Source organism: Gopherus flavomarginatus, chromosome 23, assembly GCF_025201925.1.
Source record: "Gopherus flavomarginatus isolate rGopFla2 chromosome 23, rGopFla2.mat.asm, whole genome shotgun sequence".
In the NCBI taxonomy this organism is placed as follows: Eukaryota; Metazoa; Chordata; order Testudines; family Testudinidae; genus Gopherus; species Gopherus flavomarginatus.
Genome location: NC_066639.1, coordinates 10,649,096 through 10,666,543, shown reverse-complemented (window position 1 = coordinate 10,666,543; position 17,448 = coordinate 10,649,096). Strand labels below are relative to the sequence as shown.

Sequence of the window (17,448 nt, the reverse complement as noted above, 5' to 3'; positions counted from 1 at the left end):
TCTTATGGGGGTACAGCTCAGTGGTAGAGTGTTTGATTGCAGATCAAGGGGTCATTGCTTGAAATCCAAATGCCCTCTAAGAAGCCTCTTATATTTTATTTTTACTTTTGAAAAAAGGGAAAACATGTTCATTTCCATTCTCCATTATGTTCAGGAGCTCCACTATATGGGGATGCTTGAAATGAATGTAAACACTCAGCATTTCACTGTCCAAATGCAGAAAAACCCTAGAAAACCTGACCATCAGCTGAAATCAGTTCCAATCCTCTAAGTGTAGAGTTTATGTTTTTATCCATTAAACAAAGCGATCATAGGAATGTACATTTGCAGATCCCTCCTGTCCAGGGCTGTGCTGTGCAGAAGAACAAGAGCCACATCCAGTTGGGGTTCAGGAGTCTGACGAGCAAAGGCAACTTGGTGGAGGACAAAGTCACCAGCACTTTGGCTCCTTCCCATTCAACCAGCAGCTGGGCCCCCAGGACAAGGCAGGAGAAGATGACAGTGGCTGTGAGCAGGAAAATAGCCCCCAAGAAGCTGGCTAAAGCTGTCAAGATCCTCAGGAAGGTCACCATGCCCATGTCTAGCATGTACTGACTGCAGCGGGGACCAAAAAGGCAGAGAAAAGCCCTTACAAGTTCTAAGCTGCCAAGCCCCAGAAGGTGATCAAAATCCTACCTAAAATCAAGACAGGATAAGGCAAATGTCATCTCCAAAGCCAGGGCTAAGAAGGTAACACTGAGAAAGAAGTGAAGAGATTTCCATTGGGATGACTCCTGCTCTTTTATGATTCACCATGGACCACCCAAAGAGATCCAAGCCCTGCAGGACAAACAGCCTCATGGACAGTATAATGAAGTGGTGGCAGCGGGGAGAAGTGTTTCTCTTCCAGAGGGGAAGTGCTGTGTTTTGTGTAACACCTGCCAGGTGAGTGATGCACTGACAGGGCAGCTGTCCATAGCTCCCACATGAGGTCATTCTCTTTGATCTGCTTCTGCTGTTATTTCAGAGCCTGCACTAGTGGGACTGTGTCCCCGTCACTTCAATAGCTGTAGAACAGGCTTTATCTGCACCCCAGCTCTGATTAATCCCACTTTTTAATGTATTCCTACTGTGATACTTTCCCAGTTCTCTACCTCATTCTAACATTCCGGTCAGAGACTGACTATGGGGAGGAATGGACTAATTTGTGTGACATTCAGTAAGTTGCCATAGTATGTGACTGAAACCTCTACTGGAGGTGGGCAGGAGCCTGTTACACACAGCTAAGCTTTACTAAACTACCTGCTACACATTCAAACCTTCCTGTACACACACAATAGGAATTGGGGTTCTGAGAAATGGTAACTTTCCTTTAACACAGATCATTGTTTTCTGTACTTCCAGAGGCATTAAAATAGAAGCACATTACCTTTCAACAGCTGCTATTTCATGATCAGCAGCAGAGCCTGTCAATTTACCACCCATAGAGCTGATTGTTTCTAACTGCAGGGTTAGCCAGACCATTCAGTAACATTATCGTTCTGTTTACAAAGCCTTTGGTTAGTGACAAATCATGAGACTTATCCCTTCCTGCTGTAACTCCATGGACTCCAGTGTTCTCTTTCCCCAGTTCTGGTTCCATGAAAAGAAACACATTAAAACAACCTTCAGAACTAACATGCTGTGGGAAAGTGGAAATGTTGATAGCTCAAATTATTCAGTTTCTTCTGTGTCTTGTGTATGTCTATCTGCTTTGTGTGTGTGACCGGTGGGGCTTTTGTTTGCTCCAGGCAGGTTCAACCCTGTCAGATTTGTTTGTGGGGAGGGGCCAGAGAAAACAGACACTCTGGCCTTCCAAGTTGGGATAGGCAAAGGAATAACAATCCTGTCCCATAAAAAACAAAATATGTTACAGAAACAGTGGTAGGAACAGTGCTAGAGAAACTGGTAAAGAATCACAATGCTCAGGCTTGAAGTAATCGGAAATACAGAATTCAAAAACCAAAGCTCAGGGGAGATTTGGGGTTTATTCTCTGAGCTTAGCCATGTGCTATAGCACAGGGAGCACTTTTGGAAGTCTCCCATCCCACAACTGGGGAAAGGAAAAGGATTCTTAGGTTCTAGCACGGATTGAAGGACAGTTATGGGGAATAAGGGACTCCCTCTGACTTACCCTAACTATGTCTGTTGTTACAGAGGAGGAAATGACTTTTTTCCCTATCCCTGCCCTGTTCCTGCTCTTTGTTATAGTTCAATATATTTTAAGTGCGGAAAATAAGAATAAAAATATCTGCTCTCCAGCACAACCTGAAGCAACATCAGAACAACTGGGAATGAAACAATGTGTTCCCCAAGGGAGAACTCGATGACTAACAATTGCTTTTAAATGGGGGAACAGGATAACCCTGATACTCAGGGTTAGTTAAGACTAGGAAAAGTGATGGAGTTTAGGTCAGGTCAAGGGGAAAGCTAATGCCAACCACTGCACCTGGGCTGCATCTGTACTACAACTTTTTACATTAAGATGACTAACTTGAGCAGCTAACGCCATGTACAGTCCTAGTGGATGGAAGGCACAGGTAGTTTTTGCCTCAGTGTACCTTGCTGGGATCAAACCTCTTCCCCAACTTGAAACTCATGAACATTCCTGGCTGGAGGGATACACACTCCTATGACTCAAAAGGAAAGGAGTTGACAGAAAAGATCATAGGACTGACCCCAAAGAAGGATGAGCTGCAAAAGGCAGAAGGCAGCAACTTATCTGGTGGAGCTGAGACACCACGGTGAAGATGATACAAAAATCACTATGTGGGAATTAACTAATGTGATTTTTTTAAAAAAAATTTGTTTTTGCCAACGCTAGTCAAGGGATTTATTACAATTCTCTCTCCTGTGCATTTTCTGATGTCTAATGAGCCTTGAGTGCTGATTGAAACTTTGCCCACACTCAGAGCATGTGTAGGGCGTCTCTCCTGTGTGGATTCTACGATGTCTGTTCAGGGCAGAGCTCCGATTGAAGCTTTTCCCGCACTCAGAGCACGTATAAGGTTTCTCACCTGTGTGGATTCTCTGATGTCCGATAAGGCGTGAGCTCCAACGAAAGCTTTTTCCACACTCAGTGCATGTGTAGGGCAACTTGCCTGTGTGGGTTCTACGATGTGTGTTCAGGGTAGAGCTCCGATTGAAGCTCTTCCCACACTCAGTGCACGTGTAGGGCGTCTCTCCTGTGTAGATTCTCTGATGTCGGATAAGGTGTGAGCTCCGACTAAAGCTTTTCCCGCACTCAGAGCACGTATAAGGTGTCTCTCCCGTGTGGATTCTCTGATGTCTGATAAGGGCTGAGCGCCAACTAAAGCTTTTTCCACACTCAGAGCATGTGTAGGGCGTCTCTCCTGTGTGGATTCTACTATGTCTGTTCAGGGCAGAGCTCCGATTGAAGCTTTTCCCGCACTCAGAGCACGTATAAGGTTTCTCACCTGTGTGGATTCTCTGATGTCCGATAAGGCGTGAGCTCCAACGAAAGCTTTTTCCACACTCAGTGCATGTGTAGGGCAACTTGCCTGTGTGGATTCTACAATGTGTGTTCAGGGTAGAGCTCCGATTGAAGCTCTTCCCACACTCAGTGCACGTGTAGGGCGTCTCTCCTGTGTGGATTCTCTGATGTCGGATAAGGTGTGAGCTCCGACTAAAGCTTCTCCCACACTCAGAGCACGTATAAGGTGTCTCTCCTGTGTGGATTCTCTGATGTCTGATAAGGGCTGAGCGCCAACTAAAGCTTTTTCCACACTCAGAGCATGTGTAGGGCGTCTCTCCTGTGTGGATTCTACGATGTCTGTTCAGGGCAGAGCTCCGATTGAAGCTTTTCCCGCACTCAGAGCACGCATAAGGTTTCTCACCTGTGTGGATTCTCTGATGTCTGATAAGGGCAGAGCACTCATTGAAGTTTCTCCCACACTCATGGCACCTGTAGCGTGTCTCTTCCAAGTTGATTCTACCGCTTGTTAGGTCTGAGAGGCTACTAAAGTTTCCCTCTGGCCTCCCCTGAGTCTCACAGGCTTTTGGTTTTTCTGGGAGTGCACAACTCCTGGAAACATTCTCTTTGGATCTTCCTGATAATATTCCATGTGCTTCTCTCCGCTCAGCATCTTCCTGATGGGGTTTCTCCTCCTCATTCTCACTCACCATCCCATCACCTGATGGGAGACAGAGAGAATCCAGACACAGGTCACAACCTGCACCGAAAAGAAAGACAATCTCAGAGAGAGGAATGGAAAAAGGGATGAACAATCCAAAATATGTGTGGGAGAGATCAAACCTATCAGGAGCTGATTTTCCCCAAAACCTTCCCCAGAGGAGAGAGGAAGGGATCAGTTTTGGTCTGCATCTCACGAGAACATTCAGAGGAAAGTGAGCTCGGGGAGCGACCTGCTGCCAGTTGTCAGTCAGAGTAGGAGGGAAGCCATGAGTGACATCTGCCATAATGATTCCACATCTTCAGGGAACAATCCTTAACTTGGAGAGCTCACAGGGTCTTTGTAGGGCACCCCAAATGTTTCCTGCATTCCCACACAGTTGGTTTAATCAAGTCCTCACCTGTGCAGGCAGCTCTTGGAAGCACTTCTTTCTCAGAGCCACGGAGGTCTGGAACCCACGGCTCTTCCCCTCGTTCCACCTGGGAGATCACATCAGGTTTGGAAACTGGAAACCCTACTGCAGGCAAAGAAAACCAGGGAGGTCAGTGGAATTTGTGGGATACTTGTCACAAAGAATAGTCCATGGTTTTAACCCCCAGCTCATTGTTAAGCAGTAACATACCAAGGCCAGCTTCCTTGGCTCAAAGAGGCAGGAGAGTTATTATGATTATAAATCATATTCATTACATTAGTGCTAAGGAGCAACTAACAGTGGGTCCCCATTGTGCTAGGACAAGTACAAACACAGAATAGTAGATGGCCCATGCCCTGAAGAATTTACAATCTAAATACACAAGACGGGCACAGAATGGGATAAGGGACAGAACCCACTGTTAGAATAGAGATATTCAGGCCTGCCTGTAAAGCCTATAGTTTAAGAACTTAGGGGTATTTTTATCACTGAGCTACTTACAGGAGTATGAAAACAAAGAATCAAAATCACTGTCTGTATTTGTAAGGGCCTTCTCTTACCGTGACAGTCTGAGGCCTTTTCCTTAGGCTAAGGCCTTTGATTAAGCAGCAGGGGCAGCCATAAGCTGGGAAGCAAAGGGTCACATCCTCACATCCCAAACCAGTCACATTGAAATAAGGTGCTATTGGGCTGTTAGGAAGATGATCCTGTCCTGATAGTGCCCAGCACTACCAGATAAAGAAACAGATCTTAAGATGGTTAAAGAAAACTTAGTTTGATAGCAGCCTGGTTTGGCAAGAAATAACTACTCAATGCTTGTGGTTGTGAAACTCTCCTTTTTGTATTCTTTTATCTTTATGGCCACCGCTTTACAATGTTAATCAGTCTGGTTCTCTAATTGTTTTTGTCTGCTGTATAATTAATTTTGCTAGGTGTAAGTTAATTAGGTAGTGGGATACAGTTGGTTAGAGAATTATGTTTCAGTGTGTTAGGACTGGTAAATTAAATTTCAGTACAATGATTGGTTAAGCAAAGGTATAGCTGAGAATATTACTATATAAACTGAGTCAAACAGGAGGGGGAACAGGAACAGGGAAACAGGGCGAATGCTCTGCGGCATCAGAGCTCATAGACTCATAGATTCTAGGGTCAGAAGGGACCAATGTGATCATCTAGTCCGACCTCCTGCATAAAGCAGGCCACAGAATCCTATCCATCCACTTCTATAACAAACCCCTAACCTATCCCTGAGTTATTAAGTCTTCAAATTGTGGTTTGAAGACCTCAAGCTGCAGAGAATCCACCAGCAAGTGATCCATGCCCCACGCTGAAGAGGAAGGCGAAAAACCTCCAGGGCCTCTACCAATCTGCCCTGGAGGAAAATTCCTTCCCGACCCCAAATATGACGATCAGCTAAACCCTGAGCATGTGCGCAAGACTCACCAACCAGCACTCAGGAAAGAATTCTCTGCAGTAACTCAGATCCCATCCTATCCCATCCAACATCCCATCATCAACCACTGGGCATACTTATCTGCTGATAATCAAAGATCGATTGCCAAAATTAGGCTATCCCATCATACTATCCCTTCCATAAACTTATCAAGCTTAATCTTAAAGCCAGATATGTCTTTTGCCCCCACTAATCCCCTTGGAAGGCTGTTCCAGAGCTTCACTCCTCTAATGGTTAGAAACCTTCGTCTAATTTCAAGTCTAAACTTCCTAGTGTCCAGTTTATACCCATTTGTTCTTGTGTCTACATTGGTACTAAGCTTAAATAATTCCTCTCCCTCCCTAATATTAATCCCTCTGATATATTTATAAAGAGCAAGCATATCCCCCCTCAGCCTTCTTTTGGCTAGACTAAACAAGCCAAGCTCTTTGAGTCTCCTTTCATATGACAGGTTTTCCATTCCTCGGATCATCCTAGTAGCCCGTCTCTGAACCTGTTCCAGTTTGAATTCATCCTTCTTAAACATGGGAGAGTAGAACTGCACACAGTATTCCAGGTGGGGTCTCATCAGTGCCTTATATAACGGTACTAACACCTTTTTATCTTTGCTGGAAAGACCTTACCTGATGCATCCTAAAGCCGCATTAGCTTTTTTAACGGCCATATCACATTAGCGGCTCATAGTCATCCTGTGATCTACCAATACCCCAAGGTCCTTCTCCTCCTCTGTTGCTTCCAACTGATGCGTTCCCAATGTAAATCTTACCTTCTTATTATTAATCCCTAAGTGCATGACCTTGCACTTTTTTACTATTAAATTTCATCTTATTACTATTACTCCAGTTTACAAGGTCGTCCAGATCTTCCTGTATGTTATCCTGGTCCTTCTCCGTGTTAGCAATACCCCCCAGCTTCGCGTCATCCGCAAGCTTTATTAGTACATTCCCACTTTTTGTGCCAAGGTCAGTACTAAAAAGGTTAAATAAGATTGGTCCAAAAACCGATCCTTGAGGAATTCCACTAGTAACCTCCTTCCAGCTGGTAAGGGGGACACGAGGAAAATGCTCTGCGGTGTCAGAGCAGATAAGGGGGAAACACCACCAAAGACCCCAGGCCCCCTGAATCATCTGGGGAGCCCTGGGTGACAGTCATTCTCTTGTCTCTGTTGGGTATTAGATTGATGTAGGTTACTCCCAGTGAGTCCTAAATGACCCATTCATATCACCCCATGACAGCTATGTGACAAAACACCTCACGTCTCCTGCTCTTTATAATCATGGCAATACCAATCACAGCAGGAAACTGAGGTGTGTATTGGCATCATACAAGTATCACCAAAAGTCCCACCTCTATCTCACACACACTGCTCACAGCCCCTGGAGAGAAAGCAAAGCACAGGAACTGGACGTTAATCCGGCAAACACAGTGGAGGACAAGCTGCAATCCTCACACACTGGTCAAAAAGGAGAGGCATGTGGGTTCCTATCCATAGAGAGGGGCTGGCTAGGGGCCTGATACCTGAGGGGCCATTCCTTGAGCAGACCATGGAGGCAGGTCAAAGGCTTAGCTACCCCTGAACTGTGACATTGCAAAAGCACATTTTGGGGAATTAGGAAATCTAGTGACTCAGGTGAAATGGGAGGGAGAATTAAACTCCCCCAGTGGGAGGAGAGGGCTGGGGAATTAAACGCTAACATTCAGGAGCAACAGCCTCTAATTCTTCTGAAAAAGGAGAATATAAGAAACAAGAACTGGGCTACGTAACCTCAGGAGGGACAGGTTCAAAGATCCAAGGAGCCTGGAGGGAAGACAGCTTGTGGCTGCTGCAGATGGGAAGAGGGGGGACAAGACTCCCTCCAAACTCTCACTCTTCTTGACCCCGACCTGATTTTACGATCTATGAGCTAGTCTCACGTCTTGTGGGCAATTTTATACTTGCTAGTGGTAAGATGCCATGATCAGAGTATTACTTATTATTTTGGTACATGCGTGGAGGCAAAGAGGTGAGCATAAAGAAATGGGTTATTAAGGGCAGCTCGACACTACAGCCGGGATCGACGCTCTGAGATCGATCTAGCCGTGGTGGATTTAGTGATACGATTTAGTAAACGTAGCCTAAGCTTGCTACAGTTCAGGGCCTTATATTAAGTTGAGGCTTTGCGAGAGTGGTTATGCTGAAGCCTAGGATTTACCTGAGGTTTGGGTAGGGATTCAGGGTTAAAGGTCTGGGATCCCCCACAGTTCCAGTCCCCAGACCTCTCCTCCCTCCCAATGACGGGTGCCCTTCCTCCACACTCCCCTCCGCTTCTTCCCATTACTCGCAGCCGGCACCACCTCCCGGCGCCTTGGGAGCTTCTTGTGTTCCCTCCTCATCCCTTATTACTTCCTCCCTCCCTGCTGCCTGCTAGTGTATGGGAGATAAGGAAAAAAAGGGGGACAAAGAAACTTGTCAAAACTTGAATGATGAATAAAGGTATAAAGTTATTACTGCTCAGGTTCTTTATAGACCCCACAGCTTTTAATAACCCAGAGGACAGGACTTCTTACCCAGTGAGGTCACCGTCTCATAGTTCTCCTGCATGACATCCCTGTAGAGGGCTCTCTGAACAGGGTCCAGAAGAGCCCATTCCTCCCTAGTGAAATACACAGCCACCTCCTCGAAAGTCACCGGCCCCTGAAAAAGAAAGAGTCCAACACTCAGGACCTGCTGCCCCACTCACAACCCAACTATTCACAGAACAGCAGCACCAGGGAAATGGAAGCTCCAGGAGGCACATGTTAACAGAGTCCCACCCACCCTTGCCTAGAGCAGCCAGGAGGAAGAGAGAACCTTTGTGTCTCCCAGCTGACAGACGGAAGCAGGGTCATCACATTTATCACATAGCTACTAGCCAGAGCTTAATATAGGAGATGGGGCTGTCTCTGGAGCCTGCTGGTAGCTCCCTGGTAGGAATCCCAACACTCTCCAAATAAAATATATGGAAGAAAGGGGAACTCAAAAGTAAAGAATAGAAGTTCGAAGGTCAGAATTGTAGAAAGTTCGCAAGGGAAGCTATCAGAAATCAATGATCAACCAATGAAAATAAGAAAGAAGTTTTTAAAAGGACAAAATTAATCCTAACAATGGTCCAGATAATTAGAGTTTTGAAAGACGTGCTGGAGGAGCATGGTGGACTGTTAATGCTGATTTTAATTAGGACTTGGAACACTTGGGAAATTCCAGAAGACTGGAATAAAGCTAATGCAGTGCCAATATTTAAAAAGTATAAAAGAGATGACGCAGCTAATTACAAGTGTGTCAGTCTGAAATCGATACTGGGCAAGAGAATGGAGCAGCCAATACTGGATTTCACTAAGAAAGAAAGGAGGGTAATATAATTAGTACCCATTAAAAAGGTTTAGACACAATAGAACCTATCAAACTAACTGGATATCCTTATTGGATGAGATCAAAAGTTTACTTGCAGCTAATAGTCCTGAAGTAATATATGTAGGCACATGAGTTGGTTCAGCACAATATTTTGACTAGAAAGATACAAAATACACATGGCATACATTAAATAGATTAAAAACTGAGATTTTAAATAGGGAACCATGGTCGAGCGGATTTCTTTCTAGCGGGTTCCCGCAAGGATTGGATCTTGGCCCTGTGCTATTTAACATTCTTATCAATGACCTGGAAGAGAATATAAAATCATCACCGATAAAGTTTGCAGTTGCCACAAAGACTAGGGATGGGGGTAACTAATGCAGTGTCAGGAGGTTCAGGTTTCAGCACTGGGAGTCTGGGAAACTGTCCCAGCCCTGGCTGGAGGGTTATTTCCTGTTCCACAAAGAGGGGAAGTTTCATTCCCAAAGCCTGTGCCTTGAAATTACAACCTATCTGACACTACAGCCCATATTCAACATAGTGGCAGGATTATAATATGATTAGGACATGACTCATTTTGTACAAAGTGTCTCATGTGTAGTGTCACTGGAAAAGTTATGATTTGCTGAATATGATTATCTTACCTGTGTTATGGATACTGACTCTGTATCTATCTTTCAAATGTGCTTACTCTGGGTTAACAGCCACAACGAGCCTTTCAAGTATAACAATGAAGAAGCCAGACAGTGTTCATGGCTCATCAACAAAGACAATGGACTGTGGAAGAGCTTAGCCCTCCTGTGAACGGTTCAGCCAGCCTAGGAGTCATGGCTACTGTGACTCAGCAGGGCATGTGACCAGATCACATGACAATGAACTTCATTTTGCTACCTGTATTTTTCCACAAACTGGACTGGGAACTGAGGTTTGAACAAAGGGTTCCTGCCATATGGAAAAGCTACATAAAGTGGAGTGTGACATCAGCTCTTGGCCTCATTCCACGCACAAGAGAACTCCTGGAAACACCTGAGGAACAAAGACCGAACTGGGGGAAGTGCTGGTTCCAGGGTAAAGGGATTTCTAGCTTGTGTATGGAAACTTGGTGGACTGCTTGTATCATCAGTCAGGGCGAGAAATTGCTAACTGAAATTCTATCCAAATAGTATGTTAGGTTTGGTTTGAGTTTTCGGTTATTTGCTAGGTAATCTGCTTTGATCTGTTTGCTAACACTTATCGCTGGGAAATTGGCTGTTGTCTTCTCTCTCTCCTTGAGTGGCTTAGGTAATGCACTCAGGTAGCTTAGTTGGCTGCATGGAGCCACCTGCTGTCGTGTTGGGTGATAACAGGCCCTGGAGAGGCAGGCTGAATCTCCAGCAAAGCAGTGTGAGAAGGGCCAGCCCAGCTTGAGGGTTAGAGGGCACAGCGGTTCCCAGAAGCCCCCCAGACTGCACCCCGGGGTGACAATCCATCACAGCCTAAAGTACACAAGTCTCAGCAGTTTTGTCACATCCTGTCCCCTTCCCTTTCTCCACTAAAGATATTTCCTGCCTCCCACCACGTCTAGCAGATCCCACCAGTGGTGAGCTCCAGCCGGTTCGCATGAACAGGTTGTTAAATTTAGAAGCCTTTTTAGAACAGGTTGTCCCAGGACTACTGGTTCTAAAAAAGCTTTTAAATTTAACAAAGGCTCGGGCAGTTGTCCACCCGGCCCCCGGCCCCAGCTCACCTCCCCCTCTCCTCTGAAAGCTCCATCCTCCTTCTCCTCCCCATCCCCTGCTTCCTGCGAACCAAATGTTCAAGGGAAGCCTGAAACAAGCAGCAGGCAGGTAACCTGGTCCGGGGGGGGGGTGATGGCGACGGCACGCGTGGCTCAGTCCGGCTCCACCTGGCCATGGTCAAGCGCCCCAGCCAGGTCCCGTCTAAGCACCTCTGGCTCGGGGCTGGTCCCGGACGAGCGGCTCCGATCCGGCCCAGCTCAGGCCCCGCAGCACCGGTCCCAGCCGAGCAGCTCCAGCCTGGCTCAGGGAGTTGGGTCCTGCGGCGCCCGTCGCGGTCCAGGCCGAGCTGTCCCAGTCCTGGCCCCAGGCAGTGTGGTCAGGGGGCAGGGAGCAGGGAGCGGGTGTTTGGTGGGTTGTGGGGGGTGGATAGGGGTCGGGGCGGTCAGAGGGCAGGGAACAAGGGAATTGAATGGGGGCAAGGGTCCCAGGGGGCAGTCAGGAAGGAGCAAGGTTTGGATGAGGTGGTGGGGGGTAGTCAGGGACAGAGAGAAGGGATGGTTGGATGGGGCAGAGGTTCCGAGGGGGCATCAAGAATGAGAGGAGGGGTTTGATGGGGTGGCAGGGAGCAGTCAGGGACAGGGAAGGGGGGGATGGATCAGGGGTCCCTGGGGGGGGGTGTCAAGAAACAGGGGGGGTTGGATTGGGGCACGACCCCAGGGGGGGCATGAGCCCCTCATGAAGTGAGGAGGAAGGAACCTGTTGTTAATATTTTGGCAGCTCATCACTGGCTCCCACCCTCCTATACATTTACCGCTTCTCTCCCTCCAAGCAGAACCCACCACCAGCTCCCTGAGAATCCCTTACCTGAGCCAGCTCCATTGCAGCCATTGCCTTCCCCCTGGGAGGATGGGATGATCTGGAGCAAAACGTGGACGTTATTCTGCAGCCTGCCAGGGTGAGAAGGGCAATGTGAGAGAATTCAGACAGGGTTTCTCTCCTTTCCACATGTTGATTCCCCCCAGGATTTCCCCTGCTAATGGACATTCTAGGTTCTGCCACACTGGGAAGCACAGAGTGACCTTATTCCAGTACAGATCTAGCCCCCTCCTACCAGGGCGTAACCCTCTGACACATGGTGAAAAACACCCAGCAGCAGAGTCTCTCTGTTACACTTATGAAATTTGCAGGCGATACCAAGCTGGGAGGGGTTGCAAGGACTTTGGAGGATAGAACTGAAATTCAAAATCATCTCGACAAACTAGAGAAATGGTCTGAAGTAAATAGGATGAAATTCAATAACGACAAATGCAAGTACAGCGCTTAGGAAGGAACAATCATAGAAAATGGGAAATAACTGCCAAGGAAGGAGTGCTGTGGAAACGGATCTGGGGATAATAGTGGATTAGAAGCAGAATATGAGTCAACAGAGTTACACTTTTTTTGCAACAGTAAGTATATCATTTCGGGATGTATTAGCAGAAGTATTGTAAACAAGACACGAGAAGTAATTCTGCCGCTCTACTCCGCACTGATTAGGTCTCAACTGGAGTAGTGTGTCCAGTTCTGGGGACCACATTTCAGGAAAGATGTGGACAAAATGGAGAAAGTTCAGAGAAGAGTAATAAAAATGAATAAAGGTTTAGAAAACATGGCCAATGAGGGAAGATTGAAAAAACTGGGTTTGTTGAGTCTGCAGAAGACTCAGAGGGGACACGATCACAGATTTCAAGTACATAAAAGTTTGTTACAAGGATGCCAGAGAAAAATTGTTCTTCTGAATCGGTGAGGATAAGACAAGAAGCAACGGACTTAAATTACAGCAAGGGTGGTTTAGGATAGAGACTAGGAAAAAAACTTCCTGAATGTCAGAGTGGTTAAGCACTGGAATAAATTGTCTAGGGAGGTTGTGGAATCTCCATCACTGGGGATATTTAAGAGCAGGCAGGACAAATACCTGTCAGGGATTGTCTAGATAATATTGAGTCCTGCCTTGAGTGCAGGGGACTGGCCTAGATGACCTCTCGAGGTCCCCTTCCAGTTCTATAATTCTATGAACCAAAGGCCAGAGAAGAGCAGAATCAAAGGAGTCACTCTGGGGAATTCTCCCTGTCACTGTTCCCAAGGCAGCTCTCTCAGGTTTACAAAGCTGTTTGATGCTCCAGCCTTTATACAGTCTCTCCTGCAAGTGCCCCTTTCATGGGCTGGGCCTAGTTTTAGCTTTTGGGAAGCATGACCCCTGGGGCTCTGAGACTGGGCCTTCTTGCCTCAGAACATCTTGTTTCTTTCTGTGGCTCCACAGTGAGTCCAAATGAGTAGATACTCCTGACAGAGACAGTGAACGTAAGAACGTTCAGAGCTGCCCACTGCATCAGAGCAATGGTCCATCTAGCTCAATCGCCAATGCCAAGTGCTTCAGAGGGAATGAACAGAACAGGTAATCATCAAATGATCCACCTCGTCACCCATTCCCAGCTTCTGGCAAACAGAGGCTAGAGATACTATCCCTGCCCATCCTGCCTGTGACACTGGTAGATGAGGTGTTAGCTCTTGCAAAAGCCCCAATGTCTTCATTGAACAGGGACAAAAACATAGCTGGAATCAGTCTGACTCACTTGTGTATTAGGGATTAGGATTATAAGAATGCGTTTACACTTTATTGAATGCTTGTGAGTTGCTGCCTGGGTTAATATCTGACTAGTTGCATTGTGAGCCTCTGTGGCTCTGTAAATCACCAGACAGGAAAGAGACTTTATCTAGGTGAAGTGCTGACTGGCAACCGAATGCATTACATCCTGCCTGACAGGAAAGGTTCATCAACACCAGATAGACTATTATGGGATGTTAAAGACGACAAAAGACTGTTGTTGTGCTCTTGACTTCCCATTAGCTGAGTTTGCAGCTCAGAGCACACTGGCAAGAAGGGGATAAAAAACCCCAAACAGAAGGAACTGATTTATCTGTATGCTGCTTGGACTCTGGGGGGCAAAGTTTCTAGGCATAAGCAAGAGATCCCCAGCTGATTAGCCTGGGTTAGTCCTAAGGAAGATATAGGGCTTGCTTATTATAGAGGCTTCTATTACCTTTTGAAATTTAAGACTGTAACTTGTCTCCATCTATAGGATTACATGCTTTAACTTTGTAAACAACTCTTGTTTCCTTTTAAATAAGTCTTAATACAGGTTATTACAGGACTGGCTACAAGTATTGTCTTTGTTGTGAGATCTAAGATTCAACTGACCTCAGTAAGTGACTGGTCCTTTGGGACAAGGTCAGGTGTGACAAAGCCCTGGCTGGGATGATTTAGTTGAGGATTGGTCCTGCTTTGAGCAGGGGGTTGGACTAGATACCTCCTGAGGTTCCTTCCAGCCCTGAAATTCTATGATTCTATGACTGGTAGTAACCTGAACATTGCTGTGATTCGTGGGCTAAGGCAATGGTTCTCAACCAGGGGACCTGGGTCGCCTGGGGGCCACTAGAAGGTTTCAGGGCGGGCGCCAAGCAAGGCCAGCATTAGACTCACTGAGGCCCAGGGCAGAAAGCTTAAGTCCCAGCGCATGGGGCTGAAGTCCAGGGCCCTGAGCCCCTATCTGAGGCTGAAGCCAAAGCCTGAGCAATGTAGATTTGTGGGGCCCCTGTGGCATGGCACCCCGAGAGAGGAAGAAAGTGCCTTGAGGACTCAGCCAGAAGGTTGAGCCCTGACACACTACTGGCTTAGAAGGTCTCTGCCAGTCAGGAAGCGCTAGCAGCGAGGGAAGACTGGCAATTGATGGTTGGAGGGGTGAAGGGGTTTGGGGTATGGTGGGGGAAGAAGCGTCTGGGACTGGATAATCTGGGGCTGGGCAGTCTACATAGGGGACACTTGCTCCTCCTGTGCCCTTTCCACACCCTCTTGCGAGTAGAGAATGACCACCCTGTCCCCACCTCCAGAGGCAGCCGTGTCTCGGGACTCTCCCAAGTTCCATCCACTAACTCTCTTCTCATTTGGGGTATAGCTTGGGGCAACAAACCACCACCAAGATGAACCCAGATGAATGCTGGGTGTTCTGGTGCCACAGGGGCCTCTGGAGGGTGAAAGGCAGAACTGTAGCACTTCTCAGGCAGAATGTATCTTCTTCAAGCCAAAAAAAAGAAATTCTGTGCTGGACGTGAATTCTGTGCATACACAGCGGTGCAGAATTCCCACATGAGGACGCACACCTGCCACAAACATAACCTGCTCACTCCCATCTCTTCTCCCTATGTGTCGAGTCCCTGCTGCTGTCATTAATGCACACAGGCTTTCACTCTCATTAGTGCTGGCAAGACCCAATCCAGTTACAGGACTGAACTCTTATTTTCCTAGCACATGGGACAGCTTCAGCTGAGGGGGAGACGAGATGGGGAGGGGGTACAAAGGGGAAAGTTGTTGTACCCATGTTGGTCCCAGGATAGCAAAGAGGTATTTTTAATTAGTTCTAAAAAAATTACCTCACCCACCTTGTCTGTCCAAGAGATCTGAAAGTGGCAGAAGGAGACAAACAGGAAGACAGAGCTCAGGACTCAAAATCAAACATTTCCAACCCCTGGAAGAAACTACATTTCCCTTCTGCCCCTGGGTATGTTTGGATCCTATATGAGGGACCACCCCATTCCCCTCACAACAGCAAAGAGAAACTGCAGCCAGCCCCAGATGGTCTTTCCCAATCCTGGCATGTTTGTTGTGACAGTTTCTGTGTGGCGGGTGCACGGGCTGGGTACAGCTGGACCGATCTGCAGATTGGAAAGTCAGGGCAATTCTAGCACAGCTTGGGGGCTATGGGCAGAGGGAGCAGTTCTGGAGCTCAGCCTCTGTCCTCTCTAGGTCCCATGGCAGATGGCTCTGGCAGCATCAAGTGGGTCCATCACTGCAGGGGAAGGTTGGGGTAGTGTCTGAGATCAGGGTGAGAATTGGAGGGGGGTCCATGATCACGAATAGGGGATGGAATTCACCTCCCCACCCCTCTGCAGAGCTCAGCAACTAGGGATTTATCCAGTGAAGTGAATTTCACTCTGGGTGACTTTGAGTCAGACACGGAAAGATCCTTGGGCCTTAGGTTCCACACTGGCCACAGGAATTTACTAGTTCTCCCTCCCCAGACGGCCGGGGGCAGCCAGGGATAATTAGTGGGTTATGGGAATTAGAAGATGAAAATTCACTAAGAACAATGATATTTCTGTGTTTATTATTAAATCCCCAGACACCCACCAATCCCCGTCCTCCTTCCGATGAGCTATAAATATCTAAGGGACTCAGCTACTGATCCTGCAGTCAGTTCCTGCCCTTTCCCACTTTCTACAGCAGCACTTTTAACACCAGGGCAGGGAAACACGTAAATACTTTGAACCAAATTCCAGAAGCTGCTGAGCATGGAGAAGTTAAAATGAAACCAAGGTTCCATCTCTCCAAGGACCTGGCCCCTAGTGCAAAATAACAGACACTCCCCAGAAATCTGAAATGGCCACTTCATAACTGACAAAATGTTAATAATCTGTTCATTTCTGGGAATTACCAATAAGAGAAACAACCCAGTGATGGTGATATCCTGAGGAAAAGATCTCATGTGTCTTTAGATCATACCCATTTGTAACCTGGAACTTTATACACTAAAATGCCTAATTCATAGCCCTACGGAGATTACCTGGCATCACAATGGGGCAGAATTAATGTTGGGTCCCTTAGTTGTGAATTTCCATCCCCTAACATATTGCAATTGCGGTTAAGTGGGTTTGACAAAATTCATTTTGTCTATTTCTTTCTTTTAATTTCAACAGATAGTGATATTTATTTTTAAGCCCTTTTTTCAATGTTTACAATTTCAATGTTCAGAGTTGTGGGAAGTTATGGGAGTCCTCGGACAACAATTATTTAATTATAGTAACTGCTGAGATTCCAAAAGCCAAATCATATAACTCTTCAAAGCGAAATTGTCAATGTCACATGCAAAATATACAGTGTAAATATTCTTATATCAAACTCCACTTTTTCCAGAAGCATTTCTGTATATTACTTATACAAATATTTTTTCATGTGTGTCTGTGTACAGTGAAATCAGCATTTGCAGCAATTTATTCATAAAAATGTAATCATTTCAAACATAATTTTAAGTAATGAAATACTTGAATTCTTTCACTTCCTAGACTGGAAGTTTCAGGATAATTACTCCGTCCCAGTGATGTATTTTGCTCTCAGTACCATAACCCTCTTGTGATGTAGCTCTTGTCTGGGTGCTCTCCTGAGGTCAGTGGCATTATGATCAGAAGGTGACACACTGACACATGAGCAGAGACACATGGAGGCGGGTGGA

At 46.5% G+C, this 17,448-nt stretch overlaps 3 protein-coding genes across 16 annotated transcripts in view; 1 reads left to right on the top strand and 2 right to left on the bottom strand.

Annotated features, from left to right (window-relative positions):
- Positions 1-17,448, bottom strand: part of LOC127039376 (zinc finger protein OZF-like) — a 231,323-nt gene that overhangs the window by 134,906 nt on the left and 78,969 nt on the right. For 6 of the 13 annotated variants that reach the window (XM_050932988.1, XM_050932985.1, XM_050932986.1 and 3 more), the window contains one exon: positions 11,990-12,072. The exons of 5 other annotated variants lie outside the window; for them this stretch is intronic. In XM_050932988.1, the coding sequence (XP_050788945.1) occupies positions 11,990-12,013 (24 nt within the window). In that variant the 5' untranslated portion in view covers positions 12,014-12,072. Of the gene's footprint in view, positions 1-11,133; positions 11,200-11,989; positions 12,073-17,448 lie in introns of those variants that run through there. 2 more of the 13 variants (XM_050932990.1, XM_050933002.1) reach the window with 2 other exon arrangements.
- Positions 1-17,448, top strand: part of LOC127039365 (zinc finger protein 883-like) — a 116,613-nt gene that overhangs the window by 65,448 nt on the left and 33,717 nt on the right. The window lies entirely within an intron of this gene.
- On the bottom strand, positions 1,988-4,458 carry LOC127039718 (zinc finger protein 501-like). The gene is made up of 4 exons (XM_050933574.1): positions 4,369-4,458; positions 3,456-4,020; positions 3,036-3,203; positions 1,988-2,951 (listed from the first exon to the last, which is right to left on the bottom strand). Exons 1-4 carry the CDS (start codon positions 4,456-4,458, stop codon positions 2,839-2,841), a joined length of 936 nt encoding a protein of 311 aa, XP_050789531.1. The 3' UTR covers positions 1,988-2,838.

Excerpts from the sequence above, each read along its gene's own strand:
- LOC127039718 (XM_050933574.1), bottom strand. The coding sequence starts at position 4,458 with ATGGCAGATGTCACTCATGGCTTCCCTCCTACTCTGACTGACAACTGG. Across the intron at positions 4,021-4,368 it reads ACTTTCCTCTGAATGTTCTC|GGGAGGCCAGAGGGAAACTT; the intron begins GTGAGATGCAGA and ends TGTGAGACTCAG. Across the intron at positions 3,204-3,455 it reads ACATCAGAGAATCCACACAG|GAGAGACGCCCTACACGTGC; the intron begins GTGAGAAACCTT and ends GAATCTACACAG.